The sequence below is a fragment of the Cavia porcellus genome, unplaced genomic scaffold (genome assembly GCF_034190915.1).
Source record: "Cavia porcellus strain 051 isolate PalLab524CR breed Dunkin Hartley unplaced genomic scaffold, mCavPor4.1 scaffold_17, whole genome shotgun sequence".
Classification (NCBI taxonomy): Eukaryota; Metazoa; Chordata; class Mammalia; order Rodentia; family Caviidae; genus Cavia; species Cavia porcellus.
Window position 1 is genome coordinate 11340477 of NW_026947500.1, and position 21639 is coordinate 11362115.

At 36.4% G+C, this 21639-nt stretch overlaps 2 protein-coding genes across 5 annotated transcripts in view; one reads left to right on the top strand and one right to left on the bottom strand.

Moving 5' to 3' along the window:
* Window positions 1–2342: 2342 nt before the first annotated feature.
* LOC134471090 (serine/arginine repetitive matrix protein 1-like) lies at window positions 2343–14174 on the bottom strand. Its single transcript, XM_063229003.1, has 3 exons — window positions 14121–14174; window positions 5146–6160; window positions 2343–2773 (listed from the first exon to the last, which is right to left on the bottom strand). The coding sequence occupies exons 1-3, from the start codon at window positions 14172–14174 to the stop codon at window positions 2640–2642; spliced, it is 1203 nt and encodes a 400-aa protein (XP_063085073.1). The 3' UTR covers window positions 2343–2639.
* The window catches only part of Pik3ca (phosphatidylinositol-4,5-bisphosphate 3-kinase catalytic subunit alpha), a 67472-nt gene continuing 51460 nt past the window's right edge, over window positions 5628–21639 (top strand). For 3 of the 4 annotated variants that reach the window (XM_063227199.1, XM_063227201.1, XM_063227202.1), the window contains exon 1: window positions 5629–5767. The gene's annotated coding sequence lies outside the window, so the exon portion shown is untranslated. Of the gene's footprint in view, window positions 5768–17843; window positions 17937–21639 lie in introns of all 4 variants that reach the window. The other variant, XM_063227200.1, reaches the window with a different exon arrangement.

Sequence of the window (21639 nt, forward strand, 5' to 3'; positions counted from 1 at the left end):
AAATAATGGTATACCCAACTATATGAACTAATTACTAATGGACATGAAAAATCAAATTAGCTCTAATACAGTTGTATTGGGAGACCTTAATACCCCACAGATCAACTAGACAAAAATTCAATAATGAAATATTAGAATTAAACTTTTGAACAAATGGACTTAATAGATGTCTACAGAGCATTCCACCCTGCAACATCAGAATACACATTCTTCTCAGCTGCACATGAAAATTCTCCAAAATAGATCATATACTGGCTCAGAACATGCTTAAGTAAATGCAAAGAAACTGAAATTATCCCATGCATAGTATCCCATGCAATGAAATTGGAAATCCATGCCAAAGGAAACTACAAGAACTTCATCAACACATGGAAATTAAATAGCACCCTACTGAACAACCAAGGGGTCATAGATAAAATTAAAGAAGAAATTAAACAGTGTTTACAGTTGAATGATAAGGACAACACAACATACCTGAACTTGTAGAACACAATGAAAGCAGTCTTAAGAGGGAAATTTATAGCAGTAAATACCCATATAAGGAAAACAGAGCAAGTACATATAAACAACTTAATGTTGAACCTCAAACTTCTGGAAAAAGAAGAGCAGGCTAAATCAAAAGCTTGTACAAGGCAGGAAGAAACTAACTCACTGAGACTTAAAAAAATACAAATAATCAATGAATTGAAAAGTTGGTTCTTTGAAATGTTACATAAGATTGACAAACTCTTAGCCAATCTTATCAAAAAAAGGAAAGAAAAGACTCAAATCCATGCAACTAAGAAGAAAAAGGGTGAAATCACAACAGACCCTGCAGAAATCCAGAAAATTATCTATACCCACTTTGAAAACTTGTATTCTAACAAAATGGTAAATATAGAAGAAATCGACAGATCCCTAGATACATATGAATTACCAAAGCTCAATCAAGAAGATATAAAAATCCTAAATAACCCAATATCAGTAGATGAGATTAAAGATGTAATTAAAAACCTATCAACAAAGAAAAGCCCAGGCCCGGACATATTTACTGATGAATTCTACAAGAAATTTAGAGAAGACCTAACACCATTACTTCTTAAACTTTAATGAAATTGAACAGGAAATAATACTTCCAAATTCATTCCTGGAGGCAAGCATTACCCTGATACCAAAAGCAGAGAAAGACCCAACTAAAAAAGAGAATTATAGGCCAATTTCCCTCATGCAAATTGATGCAAAAATCCTTAAAAAGATACTGGCAAACAGACTGCAGCAAATCATTAAGTAGATTGTATACCATGATCAAGTGAGATTCATCCCAAGGATGCAGGGATGGTTCAACATGCATAAATCCATAAATGTAATACACCATTACACTAAATGTAATACACTATGTAATACGCCAAAGACAAAAAATCATATGATCATCTTGATGGTTACAGAAAAAGCTTCTGACAAAGTCCAGCACCCATTCATGATAAAAGCCCTAACGAAAATTAGAATGATGGTCTTTATCTCAATCTAATAAAATCCATCTATGACAACTCAATAGCTAACATCATTCTAAATGGACAAAAACTGAAAGCTTCCACTCTAAAATCAGAAACAAGACAAGGATATCCTCTGTCTCCACCCTTATTCAACTCTTAGTCTTAGAAGCTTTAGCTGGACCAACTAGACAAGAGAAAAAATTAAATGGAATAAAGCTAGGAAAGGAAGAAGTTAAACTATCATTATTTGCAGATAACATGACAATCTACTTAGAAGACCCCAGAAATGCCATCAACAAACTACTAGATTTAATAAGCAAATTCAATAATATAGCTGGTTACAAAGTCAACACTTGAAAATCAATAGCCTTCCTGTACACAAATAAGAAACTCACTGTGAGGGAAATCTGGGAAACAATACCTTTTACAATAGCATCCAAAAAAATGAAACACCTAGGAATCAATCTAACAAAGGATATAAAAGACCTCTACATTGAAAACTCAGGATTCTAAAAAAGCAAGTCCTGAAAGAAAATAATATGCAACCAAGACTCATATACCCATCAAAACTCTCTTTCAAAATTAATGGAGAAATAAGATGCGTCCAAGACAAGGAGGAACTGTGGGAGTTCGTGGCCACCAACCCAACTGGAAATCAGTATGGAGATTCCTCAAAAAACTAGGGTTAGAGATACCATTCAACCCAACTATTCCCCTTCTGTATATCTTCACAAAAGAATTTTTTAAAATCATACCACAGTGATGCATGTGCACCCATGTTTAATAGAAGCATAATTTATAGCCAGATCTTAGAAACAACCTAAATGCCCACTGACTGAGGGAGGAATAGATTAAAAAAAAGATGTGGTATTTTTATACAGTAGAACACCACTCAGCCATAAAGAAGGGTAAACTGGAGACTTATGGGTAAATGGATGCAACTTGAGACCATACTCATTAGTGAAAAAGACACACATGTGTAAACATCGTGTTGTCTCATTAATGTGAGAAGCTGAAAGAAAAAAACAAGTATATGTATATGTATATGTATATAAAAAATAGTTAAGATAGTTACTTCTCTGAGTTCACTAAAGAGAAAGATTTTTTGCTACTGTTTGAACAACTGAATTTAGATATCATGTGCTCTGGGTGAATGATTTGGGGATGTCAATGCACAATGTATGTACCATTGTTGCCTGCTGACTGATGTATTTTGAAATTTTGTTGTGCTTCTTCTTTTTTTCGTCCTTCTTCTTCCTCTTCCTCCTCCTCCTCTTCCTCCTCCTCTTCTTCTTCTCCTCCTTCAAATAAAATTGATTGGGAAAAAGAGAAATTCATAGACTGAAAGTCTAAGAATGCAAAACAATACTCTTCATAAAAGGGACCAGGATAAAAGCAGGCATAACTATTCTTTCGTTTTAAATTATTTTTCTTTCATATATCAGTCCTTGAGTGAGGACTTTTGTCTCACAGATGTTTAACATACTTTAAATATTGAATAAAATTGTCAACAGGAGCTGGGGATACAGCTCCATGGGAAAACAGCTGCTTAGCATGCACAACGCTTAGGTTCAGTCTCTCGCACTGCAAATCATGTACATGTATGTATACTGTATTAGCCACTTACTAGTCACTGAGACAAAATACCCCATATCTGCAACTTAGACACAGTGGGGTTTATTTTGGCTTAAGTTTCAGAGAATTGAGTTCATGATTGATTGGCTCTAAGGCAAAAATGGCATGGCAGAGGGGTGTAACTGGGGGAAAGCTATTGAACCTATGGCAGGTAGGGATGGGAGAGTTAGGGAGAGAGGGGAAGTTAGGAGAGAGGGAGAGAGGGTGAGGGAGACTTTTCAAGTCACACCCCCAGTGACCCATCTCCAAACAGGTCCCACCTGGTTGGAGTACAGTCTACCCGTACGCTGAGATGTGAACTCATCAGAGTGAGGAGCATAGCACTCCAAGATTCAGTCACCTTTCAAAAGACTCACATCTGAACACATGAGACTGGGGGGACAGTTAGGTTTAAACTATAATATATATATATATATATATATATATATATATATACATATGTATATATTAGAAAAATATAGTAAGCATAAAATATGTGTAATTCAAATGGCTTTGAAAACAAGATACATCAGACCACCAAATTAATCAAGGACCTCAACTATGAATAAATGCTACTCCTGCACCAATGAATACTGTGAATCATTTAAGCACTAGATAATGGCACTATCTGCTATGACATTTCACAACAAAAATCACATAATCATGTAATTGGCATATAATCATGTAATAACATATTTTTACTCATTAAAAAATTTTAGCGCCGGGTGGGGTGGCTCACGCCTGTAATCCCAGCACTGGGGAGGCCAAGGTGGGAGGATTGTTTCAAGTTCAAGACCAGCCTGGGCTACAAAGTGAGCTCAAGGCCAGCCTGAACTACATAGCGAGACCCCATCTCAATAAATAAATAAGTAAATTTTAGAAGGGAACATTACTAGTACAAATTTCGCCCACCAAGAGCTATTAACATCTCACAGAACACTGTGCTTGAAAACATGATTTGAAAAATATTCCCTTAAGGTCTTAAGGTTTACTTTGACCAAAAATTCAATGTTGTTTTTAATTCCCTGCTCTGGAATAACACAGTGTTCTGACACTGCTGAAAAACACTAATTCAAGAAAAGTATTTAGAAATATAGATTGCTGAAATGTGAGACGAAAACCAGTGCTAAAGGAGGAAAAGAAAGAAGACACAGGAAATGCAGTCAAGTGAACTATGACCACAGGGAGGAATGTATCTCATTTAAGATTAGGCTAGGGACGCGTGGTAGTCGAGAACACTGGCATTCGTCTGGACATAAACTGGACTATAACGTCTCTTGGGTGGGTCGCCTACAAATTCTCTACTAAAAAATTAAAAGGGGGAACCATCTTTGGAGGACTTAGTATCCCAGACTCCCATCTCTGCTCTTCTGGTTTCTCAATACAATAAAAGACCACTAGGGGGAGAAAATCGCACTTTACTGGGCTTTTTATCAGTAGTAACCTCAAAAGTCAACAGATCCCATTAATGTACTCTCATGGGGGAAAAAAAAAGACTTCTATAATACGCACCATCAAGACACCACTTTCAAATTAATCAGTAACCAACACACCTTTTCTGCAGTCTCTCTTGGTTTTACATCGAAAATACCCTACGTATTCTGAATAGTCAGAAGTGAATTCTCTACGCACTGATTTAAAACAGGAAAAGAGGGGTGGGGTATAGCAAAAGGTTTCCCCCATCAGTCAAAGGATTGCGGGGGTAGGCTGTGCGCTGCGTTCAACCTTCCAGATGAGTTACACCTTAATCCAGTGTTGGCACAAGGACACGCAGCCACGCTTTGCAAAAGGTCTTCTTCCAAGAATCCATAGCCATTTTTGGTTAGCCATTGACAGGCGGACAGCCACCGCGTCCCCTTCGCTATGCTCCTAACTAATCTCGTTTTTTCCTCTATGGGAGTAAAAGTATATACACTCATCGCTTGCTTCCAACATTGCATTCAGTATCTCAACCCTTCCGAGCCTGCCGTCCGTAGAAACAAACATACGACACCTATGCTGTCCTAGGATGACACAACAGCCTAACTACTGCGAAAGACTGAACATTAAGCAGACACACCCCAGAAAACCAATCGCAACAGCATCCTACTCCGGGCGGAAAAGCAGGGCGCAGGCGCAGTGACAGACTGTTGCCCGACGTGCCCACTTCTCCCTCCTTCTCTCCTCAATTTCACTTCCGCTCCTTTGCACCTCTGCTTCCGGGGCATTTGAGGCTCGGCTCCTCCTCGGTTTTTACCCTCCTCTGCCAGAGGAGGGGGGAGTCGAGGGGGTGGGGAAGAGTTCGTTGTTTGTTTACACGATGTGAGCGGAAAAAGAGACCAATAAAGTTTATTCTGGAAACAAAAGAAAAAAAAAAAAAAAAAAAAAAAAAAAAACAAGGGCGACAGAGAAAGGAGACGAGGCGGGGGCGTGCGTCGGGGGCTAGCAAGAAGGAGAAAGCGGCAGTTCCGGTGCCGCCGCCGAGGTCTCGGGCTGCTGCTGCGGCCGCTGGGGCTGGGGCTGGGGCCGCCGGCGAGGCAGGGCTCAGGCCCGGCCGGGCAGCTCCGGAGCGGCGGGGGAGAGGGGCCGGGAGGCGGGAGCCGTGCCGCCCGCTCTCCTCTCCCTCGGCGGCGCCGCTGCCGCCGCCCGCGGGGCTGGGACCCGATGCGGTTGGAGCCGCGGAGCCTGGAGGAGCCCCGAGCGTGAGTACAGCGCGGACCGGCCGGCGCCGGCGCGGGCGCGGTGGGGTCGGGAAGGGGGACTGGGTCGGGCAAGGGAAGGGGACGGGTAGGTGCCGGGGACTCCGGGACGCGCCCGCGGTACTGGGCGGGGGCTGTCGGCCCGCGGCGGAGTTCGCCGGCCGTCGCCAGCTTCTGGCCTCTCCCCGCTGCCGAGGCGAAGGCTGCCGCTCCCTGTCCTTTCTCCCGGGTTCCAGGTTTCCTTCCTCTGTCGCTTTTGGGGACGGGGCTGCTGGAGGCTGAGGAAGTGCACCCAGGGCCGCCAACCCGGCCGGGAACCCTCAAGCACACCCTGCCCGCGGGTGGCCGGGCTGCCTGGAGCCCACCGCGAGGGGAACCGCGAGTGTTCCCGAGGGGCTGTCACGCCCGAGGACTCCGGCCCCGCCAGTCCTGCGGCCCTGCGTTCGCCTCCTCGCACTGGGTTTAAATCGCCCGGCAGGGGTTTGCAAGGAAAATCGCTCCCGCATCCCGCAGCTCCCCTCCCACCCTTCCTCTCAGGTTGTTTTTTCCTCTTAACGAGACAATCAAACGTTTGGATTTTTTCGTTCATAGACTTGAGACATTGTCTCATGTGACTTGTCTTTAAGTCTATTATGTGATGCCTGTTTCACAGCTCCAAAGTGGCTCAGGAAAATAGGGTAGCGCCCAGGTTTGGGCTGTGTAAACACCAGACGTTTCAGCTAGTGTGTTTTGACCGCGGCTTGAGGGGATTTATTTTAGGATGCTGAAGAAGTAGTGGTGATGGTGGCCAACCCTGTTACTAGACTTGGGAATCGAAAGCTATTTTCCTAGATGTCAATAATTGGGGAGTTGTTCACGTAGCTGTGTAAAGAATGAGAAAGCACAACAAAAGAGGGCTTTGTAGAACAGTCTGCGTATTTTTTAATGAATTAGAGTTGTGATTTCTTCTTGGTGAAGCTTCCTCATTCCACCACTGCGCTTTAGTGAACTTGCAGAGTGTGGGTTAATGGGGTGATGTTTTGGACCGTAGTTTGTAAGGCTGGGAAGAACACCTGGAAAACTTGGTTAGATAAATTTCTGATAACTCAAGGCTGGTGATTTCTACTACAACTTTTGAACCACGTTAGGCAATGTTGGTCGAATGTTTTCCTGCTAAGAAACGAGTCTCTTGGTTATTTGTTTACATTGCACTGCACAGAATTTATGTGCCTGATTGGTGTCGTAAGGAAAGTCCTGGGAAATACTTAAGATACCGGGTTGCTAAATTAGTTTGGTTAAATCAGAATGTCCAATGTTTTTATTAATAGGCTATCAAAGCAACTGCATTCTTAAGAATTTGTTAGTTTCTCTGTGTATTCAGGTTTTACGATTTTTTTTTCTGAAGCACTGAATTCTGGTTGACAGCATTGAATTCTGGCTAGATTTTCATCTGAACATCACATGTTGTGGAAAATTTTAATTATCAGATTAACTTCTGCAGTGTCAATTATCTAGAGAGCCCTATGAGGAGTGGGAAAGTTGGGGAGAGGTTTTTTAAAGTTTTCCATCCTATCCTTTGGGACTGTGTTTTTGGATGACAGATAAAATTTTTATCCATAACTTTTTCAAAAGTTTTGGGCATTTTTTTGAAACAAGTCCTTTCCTATTAAATCGCAAAATAGGTGGTTGAAAGAAATGGTAAAACTTCAGAATGGCAACAGCATCCTGAGGGAATTAAGAAAGTAACAAATACCAACATTTTATCACTAAGTATACAGTTTGAAATATATTCCTGTCAGTTGAAATTAAGGAATTAAAAATAAACCACATGTAAATACAGCACTGTGATTTTATTTATCCAAAATTTTTTAAAAAATTAAATTGTATATAGTGCTTAACAGGAGACATTACGTACAGATAGCTACTTAAACTGAAAGTGACCACATGAAAGAGTTTATTGTCATGGGGTTCCCTGTATGTTCAAGAGATGGGATAAAAGAGCCATAGCTCTGCGTGACTATATGCATTAGACAGTCTCAGAGGCAGAGCATCCTTCCTCTTAGGATAAGATCCTCTCCTTCCCAAGTCAGTATTCCCTCAAAAAACAATAAAATACTTTTTAAAAGTAGATCACAGTGACATTTTTTTCCAAGAAGATTACTTGGTGTGTAGTTTAATTCCTGTTAGCCCTTTACTGAATAAAGATCTTTTTAAAAAGAGTTGTGATTGTCATAGAAGTTGTGATCTATTTACTTGAAGTGAACAAATTTAATCCCATTTGATGTCTTCAGCAGCTAGAGTAACAGTAAAAGAATCACTTCTCTATTTGATTTTTCTGTGTGTTAAATTCCAAAGTGAGAATGATTTTTAAAATGAAATGTGTTTCTTAAGCTTCACAAAAAATTTCATCTCCAGTGAAAATATTTATGATTTTAAAAATTTTCAACTTTAGAAACATAAGTTAGAATATCATGTTTATTAGTAATCACATAGTTTCTTTTTTAAGTGTTATTACTCTTGAGCTATATAACAATCCTGTAAACAGAGCACTGTCTCTAGGAAATGATATTATCTGAGGCCAGACATGTGGCAGGTGATACTCATCAACAAAACCAACATTTTCAGACTCCTTTCACGCTATCTTACTCTAATCTGCTCCAGCTCATTTTTAGTCTGACTGCAGAAACTAGGCTCAGAGAGATACAATTTCTTTCAATCACCTTTTCCCATATCTGTAGTAATATATATATATATATATATATATATATATATATATATAAAATGTCCCTTACAGTTTACACAGAGGTTTTTAATTCTGGGTATGTGTTAGAGTCATTGAGGGAGCTTAAAAATACTAATACCAGTCTTATCCTCAGAGATTCTGATTTAATTGGTCTGAGCTGGAGCCCCACACATTAGTGCTTTGTTTTAAAGTTTAGGTAATTCTGATCGACAAGATTATAAAATTCTTAATTTCAGGGACCTAAATGATTTTGTCTTTGCTTTTCTGTGTAGTTTCGTTTTTTTCCCCCCTCTACTCTTGAAACTTCCCTGGTCTTTGCATGCTCTCACGAGCAAATGCTGTTTGTACTTCCTGAAACATATGTGCACTTAATACTCTTCCTTAACTGACTCCTACTCATCTTTCTCCTTCCCTCCTTTGAAAAGACCAGTCTGGGCTGGGTGTCTCTGCTTCCTGGTCCCATGGCATCTTGTACTTCTACTATTTATTATAGCATTGACCCCACTGCGTTGTAATTGCCTATTTGTGTCTTCCAGCAGGATGTAAATGGACTCCTTCTGTCTTATATAAGTTGAATTTTCAATGCCAGCCAGCCAGTACATTATAGGCTTGACTGAATAAATAAATATTTTGGAGAGAGACTTATCAGCATTTAGTAATTCATAAGTACCAATCAAGTTCCTATTCTTGACCAGTAATTTTAATAATTTAACGTGTTTGGTCCCTAAAAATGTGCATCCTTATATGGCCACAGATACAGATTTCATTTGGAGACATTTGAGATGTTATAAACTATATCAAGAGAGACATTCAACCCTTGGTGTGTGGGCACACGCATACACACACAAATACACAGATACACACAAACACTCATAATACTGAACAGAATCATCATTAGATCTCTTATTCCACCAGAAATCAGAAAACCTGAAGAAGATCCCCATTTTTTTGCCACAAGCATTGTCTTTGGGCAAGCCTCAGTCACTTTGAGCTGCATCTTCCTGTGTAGTATAAAGGGATTATACTGGTTGTTCTGTGTTATTGGTGGCAAACCTAAGGCACGAATGCCACCGTGGGCTGTTGCTATCATTGAAAGGTTCACTATCACTGTTCTGTATGTTGCTTAGCGATCTGTCCTTCAAATTCTGTAAGTACTAACAATATTCGCTTTGACTCTAATGTGTCTTGGTTCAAAACCTGGTTCATACCTACTAGCAGGATTACTGAGAATAGATTTCCTAATCTGTATAAGGAGGATAATTATTACTCAATAAAGTTGCTGTTCAATTAAATGAGATGATGTAGCTCCAAGAGAGTTCTTGAACTAGATCTCATACTTAACAAGTGTTCCTTTCCTTTTAGGAGGTGTTTGATCTCAGGAGTAAACTTTTATCTGAGATAAAAGGACACACTTTGTAATAAGTTCTGTTTTTCACTTTGCTGATTGCTAGCACTGCAGGTATAGGAACCAAAAAGTATTGTGGCTTTTGGTTTCATTTTCTATGAACCTAGTTCTACAACCAGACACCCAGGTGTTGGTCAACTTGTTTGGGAAATAATCATGACTAAAATTTTATCCTGACAATACAACAAAAGCTAGTTTTTAGTAATATATATATTTTCATGTGGGGGAGAGGACAGTTTAAACTGATGACCTTATACCATTGCCAAGAATGAGTAAAATCAGACAAGCATTTAAAAGAATGGAACACATTAAAATTAAGAATTGTTATAAAAGAAAACTCAAAGATATTGCTAAAATTTCTGTTTAGCAGACCTTAAAATTTAGAGATTATTAGAGAAAATTCTAGGTGACAAAAGAAATATAGGAAAAATTGGTCTTCGGGTAAGAGCCAGTTCCAAAGATAGGCACAGATGTAAGCCCGGCACCAGATTAGTATCAATCCACACTAAGGCTGATATTTTTCTGTATTTGAATGCTATATTCCTTAGTTTTACGTAGTGATTTTGTTTATTTAGTAGTATTGAGAGTAACCTGACACGTGATATATTGCTCTGCTGAAGTGTTTTATCAGTCTTCTCTATCAATTAAAATTGCTTGCCTATATTTCTCCTTAAGTTTACATGAAAAGTGAATTAAATAACTGACCTTTTTGGGAAAAGATACTGAAATAAAAATTAAAAACCATTGATGGGAGAAACAAGTATTAGGATGTAAAACAGAAAAAGGAGGCTACATGCAGTGAAATTTGATTCAACTTAAGGCTAGATTTCCATCATTCACAAAGACCACTTGATTTTAAGTGTACTGATAATGTTTTGTGGCTATATATCTTACATTTGATCCTTTATCACAAAAGAGTAAGAGACAGCCTACAGAATGGGAAAAGTTTTTGCCAGTTATTCCTTGGATAGGACTAACATCTAGAATAAATATAAACTCAAGAGAATTAGACACCTCCAAAATAAAAGACCCACTCAAAAAATGGGCAACAGATCAATAGACACTTCTCACAAGAAGTACAATGGCCAATAAATAAATGAGAAAATGGTCAGCATCTCTGACCATGAAAATACTTAAAAGTTAAAACAACACTTAGATTTTCATCTTATACCAGAAAGAATGACCATTCTCAAAAAAAAAAAAAAAAATCAAATAATAACAAATGGTGATAGAGGCTGTGGGGGAAAGGAAACCTTCTACATTGTTACTGGGAATGCAAGCTAATATAACTACCATAAAAATCAGTATGGAGATTCCTAATAAAAATAAAACTAGGAATTCCATTTGACCCAGCCTTCTAGGTATCTTCCCAAAGGAGTTAAAGACATCATATTATAGTGGCATATGCATACCCATGTTTATAGCAGCACAGTTAATAATAGTTAAATTTTAGAAGCAGCCTATATGCACATCAACAGATAAATAAAGAAAACGTGGTATTTATACATAGTCGAGTAACATTGTACCATAAAGGATAAACTTGAGTCATTCATAGGTTAATGGATGCACTTTGAGACCATAATATTAAGTGAAATAAATCAGACACAGGCTTAAATATAGCACATGATTTCTTTTATGTGAGAAACCCAATATATAAATAAAGAGTAAAATAATAGTAGGAAGTAGGGAGAGCTCTTTCAGATGGAGGGAGAACAAGAGATGGAGGGAAGGAAAAGAGAAGGGAATAGAAAGGGGTGAAAAAAATGAAAGAGTTTTTGCAAATGGGCAAGGGGCCAAGAGAAGGAGCAGGGAGGCAGGCATGGGTGGGGGACAGGAAAGTACTAAAATACGTTATTTGCATGTAGCAACTCCCCACAAGGAATGTAAACATTATGTGCTGCAAACATGTACAAATAAATATTTTTTTAAAATTCTTTATTACATGAGTCATTGGATGCTAGTTAAGGAATTTTTAGATGATCTCGCCCTCCCCACTTAGGTAGTTTAGAGTGTTGGGAGATAAAATACTCCAAGGAAGAGTTTGTAAGTTTGTAATAAAAATGATGGCTTAGTGCTATCATTTTCCCCAGATTTTGTGTTTCTTAAAGGAAAGCTGTTTTTATGTGTTAGAGAGCTCTGGACTAGGTGCCTGAGAGACTGAATTCCAGTCCCAGCCTGCTACTTTGCATGTGCACAAGGAAGCAGATTATTATCATATTTTGTCTGTTTTTATACCTTGATAGAATAGGAATTGTAATGTTTTGCTTGCTGAGTAATTCATATAATTGAGATAATATAAATGATCCCCAAACTATTACATAAAATTATTAAATAAAAGGTATATATAGTAGTTATTTTAAATTTATATCTAATAAAAGAATAATATCTTTTATATTTGGCCTGACAATTAACTATTCATGTTGGTAGTTAGTGTGGCATTTTGTCTAAGTCACGCTTATTTATAAATGGTTAAATTTTAGTAACGTCCATCTTGTATTGCAGTTGTAACAAAGTCTTTCTGTCATGGCCAGCATTGCCATTTGAAATAAATGTAATGGAATCAATCTGGGAGAGTGTGGTAGCACACTCTTGTAATCCTAGCTGCTAAGAGGCTGAAGCAGAAGATTGTAAGTTTGAGGCTAGCCTGAGCGACTTAGCAAGACCTTGTCTCAAAATATAAAAGGGTCTAGAGATGTAGTTCAGTGTTTGCACACCCTTGTGTTAAGTTCCCAGTACCAGAAAAGGAAAAAAAAAAAACAAAAAAAAAAAACAATCTATGTGTTTAGAATGTTTATACTATACATATTAGATTTTAAATATTTATTTTGTAGACCCAAAGAATAGAATCATATTTGAAAATTAAAAATATTTTCTTATATTTCTATTAGTATAGCAATACACTTTTAAAAGTATTACTGCCCCCCCCCAAAAAAGTAGTGAAATATAGGTAAATTACTACACGTCAGGCTTAGTTGATCATTTCTTTTTCTTTCTTTCTGTTTGTTTGGGATTGTTGGTTGGCTGGTTGGTTTTTGTGGGGTTTTTTGGTTTGGTTTTTTTTTTTTTTGGTTTTTGGAGGTTTTTTTTTTTTTTTTTTTTTTTTGGTATCCCGAATTGAATTCAGAACCTCTTGCTTGCTTGTCAGGTGCTGCGCTACTGAGCTAAATCCCCAGCAGTTGATCATTCTTGAGTATAAATTTGAAGTATATAAGAATCACTTTTTGGGAAGTTGTGGTGGCATATGCCTACAACTCAGCTATTAAGGAGGCTGCAGTAGGAGGATCACACATTCAAAGCCAGCCTGGATAAGTTGGTGTTACCCAATCTGAAAAAAAGAATCCTTGCCTGATATGTGCCAGGCCCTGAGTTCCATCCATAGCACTACAAAAGGGGGAAAATTTATACATTGTTTATTAGGGTGCATATTTTTATTGATGTTTGGAAACATTTTAAACAAAGATTGAAAATTTAAGAGGCTGTGTATTACAGTGAAAATAACATTGTATCAGGATGACAAAGTACAGATTCTACATCCAGTTACTAAGTAGACTCCAGTTTTTTTTTTTTTTTTTTTGTCTTTTTCGTTTTTATCGGTATCAGGGATCGAACTCATGACTGCCTGCTTGCAAGGCAGGCGCTTATACCGCTGAGCTAAATCCCCAGCCCCTAGACTCCAGTTATTAATAAGCTCATCTTAGATCTTGAACTTCCAGAGCTTATTCTTCACCTGCAAAATTTCTAAGGTTTTTTACAATTCCCAGTCTCTGTGAGATTCCCCGTATTTAGTCTATTTCTGATTTCTGAGAAGGATAAGTAGTGAGTAAGCCACTCCCTGAGGGAAAGACAGTCTATCTCAGTGTTTTGTATTTTCAGAAACTACAATCTTTTTGTCCGCTTGCTTATGAATTTTCCCATATTTGAAAGCTTCTGTGGCAGCCAAAAGCTACTATTGGAAACGAATGACTGAAAGGATCTTTTTCCCCCTTTGTGAAACCAGCAGTGATTTTGGAAAAACTACACCTAGTGCAGGTTTGGTCATCTGCTTCCTGGCACTGGAAACAGTTGAGATGACTGGCAGGCATTTAGAGTAGGTCATCACGGTACACCAGTTACTGGGATCATAGCAGCCAGCAAACCTGTCACAGTACTCTTTATAGACATTGAACATCATCCTCACTCGTTAAAGACTTCTAGGAAAATATGTTCCATAATTTCCCTTGGTAACCCACCCTGCTAAGACCGTTTTCAGGAAAATGTGTTCCAATCTGAGAATCCAGAGACATAGCAGCCCTCTTTTTCTTGTAGTTCTGTCCTCAGTTATTGAGACAAATGTGTGAGATGATGGCAAAAATCATTGTCCTTGATCAGAAAGTAGTGTTTATGCTACAGATTTTTTTCTATTATTTGTTCAAACTACTTTCAACTTGTGAATACCAACAAAATGCTTTAATAATGAGATATTATTCATTTTGAGTATGTACTCATTTTTCAGCAAGGTAAGCAGATTTTTGTGGCTTATTTTTCTTTATGAGATCTTGCTTTTCCAAGTACTTTTCATGATGGACTTACTGCATGTTTAAACCTGAAAATACTCCTGTATTTGAAAACAACCGACTGCGTTGAGCCTAAAAACGAGTGAATCATAATCTCCCCCTCCCCTTAGGAAGTTAATTTGTTCACAGGTTGAAAACTTTGTTGGTAGTAGTGTTAAATCAGCAACTATTCAGTGAATGTAGAGTTACAGAATACATCATCAAATAGAAAGCAGAATTCATGAGGAAAATTGTGGGGAAAGTACTTAAATTATGCACAGTTTTAACTAATCTGAAACTATATAACAGCAAGGAAAGGAGATAATTATATTTTGGAACTTACTTTTATACTTACTGATTTTATAGGGAGTTTGTTCTTGTATTCACTAGAAAGACCAATTTTCAGCTTTCTTAGTAATGTTATGGGACTCCATATTTCCTTAAAATCATTTTTATTACAATAATGTATAACTACTAAGGCAGAGCTGCAGGTATTATGCTGTGGTCTTTTTTTCATTGAGTATGAATGTAAGACTAATATTTTTCCTCAGCCAAAATTTGGACAAATAATCTGACAACAGGAAAAAATAACTGAATTTAGAATAGTTTTAGAAAATCCACAAGTGCTGTGTACTTGGCCTGCTTTTTCTTTCCTTTTTCTAAATATATATCTTAATAGCTAAGAGGATGTGATCCAAAGCCTGACTATGAAGATTACTACAGTTTTGTAATTTTCAGTAGGTTATTTAACGTGTCTGAGTTAAATATTCTCTGAGTAGTACATATTTTCTCATTCGTAAAAGAAGGATAATTACTACCTACATCATAATAGTATAATGAAGATGAAATGAATAATACATGAAAGCACTTAGGACAGTGCCTTGCATATAGTAAGCACACAGTAGCTATCTTTGACAAGCCCCTTGAAAGTAAGAAGCATATTCATTAATTTTGAAATTTTTAACATTATGTAGTGAATTGAATCATCTGTTTTGGAACTTAATGGATTCAGCCTCTGGATAGTGAATAATTGTCTTCTAACAAGCGTAGAGTATTTATCAGTTCTTTAGTGTTTCCTTTTGGTTCTGTGAAACTCGCAAAAATATCATTCTAGCTATCGGAATCCAAATGGAGATTTAGCTTGATAGCAGTAAAGACATAAGGGAAGAAGGTATTATGAAGTCAGTGAATGTACATTTTCACATCCAGTCTGAGTTTCCTATGGAGCTATTTTTCTCTGTCTATTCCTGGAATCTCAGAATCCCCAGCAGATAGCCTAATAACACTTTGCCATTGATGCAATACTTGTTTCATGCTCTAGGTATTTCCTCTTTCTTCCTGCACTAAAGACACACTGTTTGTATCATATTGTCACAAAGTTCCTTTTATACAAACCCCGTGTCCTGTATTAAAGCTGTTTGTACTCACTTGTTCACTCTATCTTCTATGAAATCTTGAAGTATAGTATTTACTCTTGTATGTGGTTATTCTTTTCTTCACTATGTTGTGAATGCTGACTGGATATTGTATGTCATTTGTATGAAAATAAAGCAGTCATGTGTTTTGATTATTCTATGCATTCAGACTAAGTATTTCTCTTTAATCACTAACATGGCTACCTAGTGTCACTGATAAAAGTTCCTAGGGCTTTATATACTAGGTTTAGTATTGACATTGGTACATTATATAAATGAGACTACTAGCTCATATTTAAGTTTATGGCAAACACACATGTATTTTATGTTTTCTTACCTCACTCTTATTAGCAGTTTTGGCCAACTTTCTCTAGACAGTCTTCAAAGTAATTTACTTTTCTCAAGTTGAGGAACAAACAGTCTTAATTTCTAAACCAGGTAATATAGAAAACACACTTTTAAAAATTACATATATTCTTATAATTTACATGGAGAATGTTTCAGAAAATGTCAGCAATTTTGGTCATAATTGTTCAGATTGTTTCTGCTACTTCAGAGAATAATTTTTTATTAGGAACTTTCAAAATTGTTTTACAATGCTAGATATTGATCCTAAACAAGTGTTCTATCACTGAGCTATATCCCCAGTCCACTAAATGTTTTTAATGCTCGTAAAAATATACAAGTTAGTTTCTTTAGAGGTAGAGATAAGGGGTTTTACTGAAAATGAAAAAGCACTGAGACATTAAACTGCTGTAGTACTGAGTGCTCTGTCACTGACCAGGAACCCTGACATTGAAGTTAAGATACTTAGATTTAAATGATACTACAAAGAATTCTTGCTGAAGAACTGTGCAAGACAATTTCTTTGATTTTCTAAATGTACCCTAGAGTATATTTTCAGTTTATAGACTCAAACCTTAATATCATGAATCTGAGGAATGGAAGGGTTTTGTAATTTTTCGTGCACTAGCTTTCATTAGTTTCCTTAATCTCGTGCTTCATCATACATGTGTAGTCTCTCCATTTCAAAGATGAGGAAACGTCCAGTTAGTGCAGTGGAATCTCATCACATTTAATTTATGTAAAATCATCTGTGTGTACCCAACCAAATGTAAAAATATGATAAAATGATAACCTAAATAGTGTATTCACATCCTACTATTGAGATTTTTCAAAGAAGATATGAGATTAAACATGTGAATTTGCTGTCCTTACCGGGTCTTAGTGTTTGAGTATGAATATCTTAATTGTGTTGAGTGTGATTCTGTTCCTCAGACATGTGTAATGTTCATGCAGCCCTCTTAATACTAAACCAAAGAATCAGCAGCTTGTTCCTAAAAGAGAAACTGCTGCTTAGTCCTACTAGACAGTTTTGTTGGTTCCCAAAATGGATATATAACTATTGTGTATTGTAGATTTCTGTATATCATTGCACAAAACATTCTGTATATATATATGTATATCTGTACATATATAAATACATATATACAAAAATCAAACTTCATATGTTTCATAGATGATTTAAGAGATTTTTCAAGGAAAATGTTGACTCTGTATACCTAAGGACTATGTTTACCTGACCCCATTTCTGGAAGATACCACTCTAGAGACATCACTTTCAGTCACTAGCCATTCAGTAACAAAGTTTCAGACTTGTAAAACATAAGTGGTTGGTTTCACATAGTTATCAGGCAGGTTAGTATTTTGCTACTAGTCTAGAACTATAGCAACTGTCCCAGAGTTTGCTGCATCAAATCGTCTTCTATCAGTGTAAGAGAGACCATGTCTTCTAGACGCAGAAGCCAAGTTTTTAGCTGGCTAGCAAAACAGCACATAATGCCTTAGGATATACTTTTCTCTTTACAAAAATGTAGAAGGAGGAGCATTTCTTCTCCACGTTGTTCAGAAAGAAAGTAAGTTGGGCATTCATGCAAAGAGAATGAATAGTGCATAAGGAAGTACCCTGTGGCTTTGTCACATTGTTTACATTTTCTGTCTGTAGTCATTCCAGTTCTCCAGGCAGAGGAGATAGCAGAACCTCACTTGTATCCATGGACTTTTAAAAGAACAGAGAGAAGAGGAAATGTAAACAGCAGTAAGTCTGGCTCAAAAGATAAAATGTTGTGAGATGGTTCATTTCTAACATTCTACTTCTGTGGTCTTCTAATGTAACTCAAGAGTAATCCATCTAAGAAATGAAGCATATTTTTCAGAAGTGTCTTCAGAATTTGGGCAGTGAAAATATGATCACCATATGTATATTTATGCTTTTAAAACTAATTAGCTGAAAGATTAGCCATCATTTCCCATTTATTGAATAACCCCTGTTCTTGGCAGAATATTAGACCCTACATAATAGTGAACAGTACAAATATAGTATGTGAATGTACAGGATCAACAATTTCCTTCAAAAATATCTTAAATCACTACACAATCCATGTACACAATCTTACGTACAATGTATATACTACCTTATTCCAAAGGTTTTTTTTAAACAAAGCTATAATGTATATTCAGTAATCTAAAACATGTAAGTGATCATTACACATTGTATAAATATATTGAAATTCTAAACTCCTCAAATACTTGCATTTACTGTGTGTCAGTTAAAAATTTAGTGCATGTGCTGCCAAAGTTAGTACATGTCATTTAAAAATTTAAAACATGTTAAAGTTGTATATGCAATATATAAAATAGATGTAGCATTTCAGAGGTTGTGTGGTCTCTCTCAGGAGGGTACACATCTCTGTATACTGGCATATTAGAGAATTTTTGCATTCTTAAGATAATTCTTACTTGATACTCAAAATTCTTTTTTTTTTTTTTTTTTTTTTTTTTTTGTCTTTTTCATTTTTATCGGTACCAGGGATCGAACTCACGACTGCCTGCTTGCAAGGCAGGCACTTATGCCGCTGAACTAAATCCCCAGCCCCGATACTCAAAATTCTTACTTGATACCCTTGTTAATAGTTGAATTATCATTGCTCCTATTTTTTTTAGAGTAGCTATTTTGAGTTCTACATTGTTAAAGTTTGCATTGATACAGTAGTTAAAGGAAGAGGAATAAATACTAAAGCTACACAGGTGCCATTTTTAACACGATATGATTGATTTCTAGGAAATCCAAGAGTCAACTGGGAAATTATTAGAATGAATAGAATGAAATGATATAAGACAGTTTTTCAAATCAGTAGTTCTTTATGAGCGCAGTAATTGTTTAGAAAATATAAAAAATAGTTTATAGTAGTAAGAGACAATAAAAATACATTAATAGAAAAATGTGTATGTCTTTGTGAAATAACTTTAAAAATTGGATACATGGGGAAATTGTGTGGGAGGGAATTCTGTTCCTGGATGGAAAGTTCTGTGACAGATACAGTGTTTTCTCATTAAGTTACAAGTATAACAATTCTCTTTTTTAGAAAATGTTTGAGAAATTGACAAGATAATTCTTAATTTTGCCTCAGTGACTCTCTTGGAGGGAAGTGATAACTTTTAAGTGAAAAACTAAGTCTTGTGACTATAAACACTAACCTTATAGTCCTGATATCAAAATATACTGTAAAATCAGGGTAAGTAAAAGTTCGATTAGTGGCATAAGCATTAGTAGTAAAGTTAACGAAAGGGGAAATTCCAGAAGCATACTGTGAATATGATAAAGGAATCAGAAATCAGGAATAAAGGAATGGCTTACACGTGATTTTTATGTGTGCTAAATATTTAAGAAAATGAAGATACTTGAATTTTTATTTCATCTTAGATATCAAGATAAAGTCCAGGCAGATTGAAGAGTTAAATCTAAAAGAGTAAATATCCTTATCCTATTTTCCTTTATAAAAGACATTTATCTTGATAGGGGAATACCTCCCAAACATAAAAGAATTGAAAATATTGTAATCATTAAGGTAAAGTTCATTACATTTGACTCAAAACATTGACATTTATTTAATTTTTTTTCTCACTTTCATATAAATGGATAAATTAAAAGATATCCAGACCAGGATTAGAATTCTGCAAAAATGCAGCAAGCAAGTGTGTGTGTGTGTGTGTGTGTGTGTGTGTGTGTGTGTGTGTGTGTATTTCACTGAGGACTGAATGTTGGCCCTCCAATTGATTTTTTATTTTGAGATAGGCTCTCACTAAGTTGCCCAGGGTTCTGCATTATTCTTCATTAACCTCCCAGAGCAGTGGAATTACAGGCTTGTGTCACCACACCCAGCACATTTTTAACCTGCAAGTACTTCCAAAAGCATCAAATCCCTTAAAGATACTAAATGAGCAAAAATTTGAGAAGATAGGTCCATTTACATGAAATACAAGTACATAGGAAATGTTTTTCACTTGCAGGTAAAGAAGTAGAAGTTTAAGATACAATGATGTGATGTTTGTAGTTTTGAAGTTAGCAAGAGTATTTTTCTAATTGGTAGTTTCATAAAGAGAATGCTGTAATATGTGCTTGTTTATTTAACTCCACTGGTTGCCTAATTTGCTTCAATTATTTTGGAAAACAAGTGGCAATTTTTAAGCATTTAAAATTAACTACCATTGACCTAGTAATTTCACTTGCAGTTATGTAATTATATAATTTATAACAGTTATAAGTATTTAATAAGTTAACTATTTTACATCTTTCATAGGAATAGGTAGTCATAGAAAATGTGTTTATAAAGAATATACAATAATTGGAAGAAGTATCTTTGAAGCAAAAATGCAAGATACAAATTATGATATGAGTATAACCATTCAAAACAAAGGAACCCAAGCATATTCACAGAAAAGACTATTAGAGAATATATCAAAATGCCAAAAATGGTTGTTCACGCCATATTTTTGACTTTTAATTTCTTCATACATATACTTCATATATTTCTATTATATGCAGAACAGAATTCTGTGACCCAAATAGACATTTCAGTCAGTAAAGTGAGTGAATTTCTATAATATGCATAGGTTACTTTTAGTTTGAAGAAAATAAGAATATGATCCACTTCTAACTTAAGAAGTTTGAGGAGCACTATTGCAAGGAACCTAATTAATAGTACTTAATTTAGGTTTTGCTTTCAGAATGTTTTTACATCTCTGTTATATGACATTTTTCTGTTCTAATTTGCCTAAGTGAAGAATTCCTGCTAACTTTAACCCTGTCCTCCTTGGCTTGTCAAATCCAACGGATCACCAAATTTAGGGTATTCTTTAGCGATTTCTCTTGATTTTGTATTTGTTTTCTCATAATTATTGCTATAGTTTAACTTCTTATATCACTGAAGTATGCCAACTTGTTTATTTTCTGCTCTCCTTTTTTTTTTACCTTCCATATTGGTGCCCAAATTATCAAATATGTAAATAACTTAGCAGAATTTTCATAGATATACTATAATAGATTTTGTGGAAGACACTCAGGGAGAGATTGGAGTGCTCCTTCTCAAATTTATAATTTATGAAAATCACCTATGGAACTTTTTAAAGTGCAAATTCCCCAAGCCCTGAAAATTCTAATTCAGAGAATCTATAATCCTGGTAATCTGAATTTTACAGTCTTCGTTTTCATGATTTTCATGTGTGTGATCCTAAACTGTTAAAGTACACTGAGGTAAAGTGCGGTCGAGCTGAGTGTGGTGTTGCACCTGTTATAACCCTAGCACTGGAGAAGCTAAGGCAGGAGGATCTTTGCAGTTTAGAAAATGAGCTACAAAGTGAGCTCAAAACCAGCCTGAACTGCATAGCAAGTCAAAAAAGACCAAAAAAATATAGTCTTACTACTTTATTATCATTCTATTCATGAGTTAGCATCAGCTACC

Coding starts and splice junctions, on each gene's coding strand:
- LOC134471090 (XM_063229003.1), bottom strand. CDS start 14,174: ATGTCTCTGGATTCTCAGATTGGAACACATTTTCCTGAAAACGGTCTT. Junction 6,161..14,120: donor CTGAAAACGGTCTTAGCAGG/GTGGGTTACCAA, acceptor CGGGCGTGACAG/CCCCTCGGGAACACTCGCGG. Junction 2,774..5,145: donor GTTGCGATTGGTTTTCTGGG/GTGTGTCTGCTT, acceptor TTTTATTTGAAG/GAGGAGAAGAAGAAGAGGAG.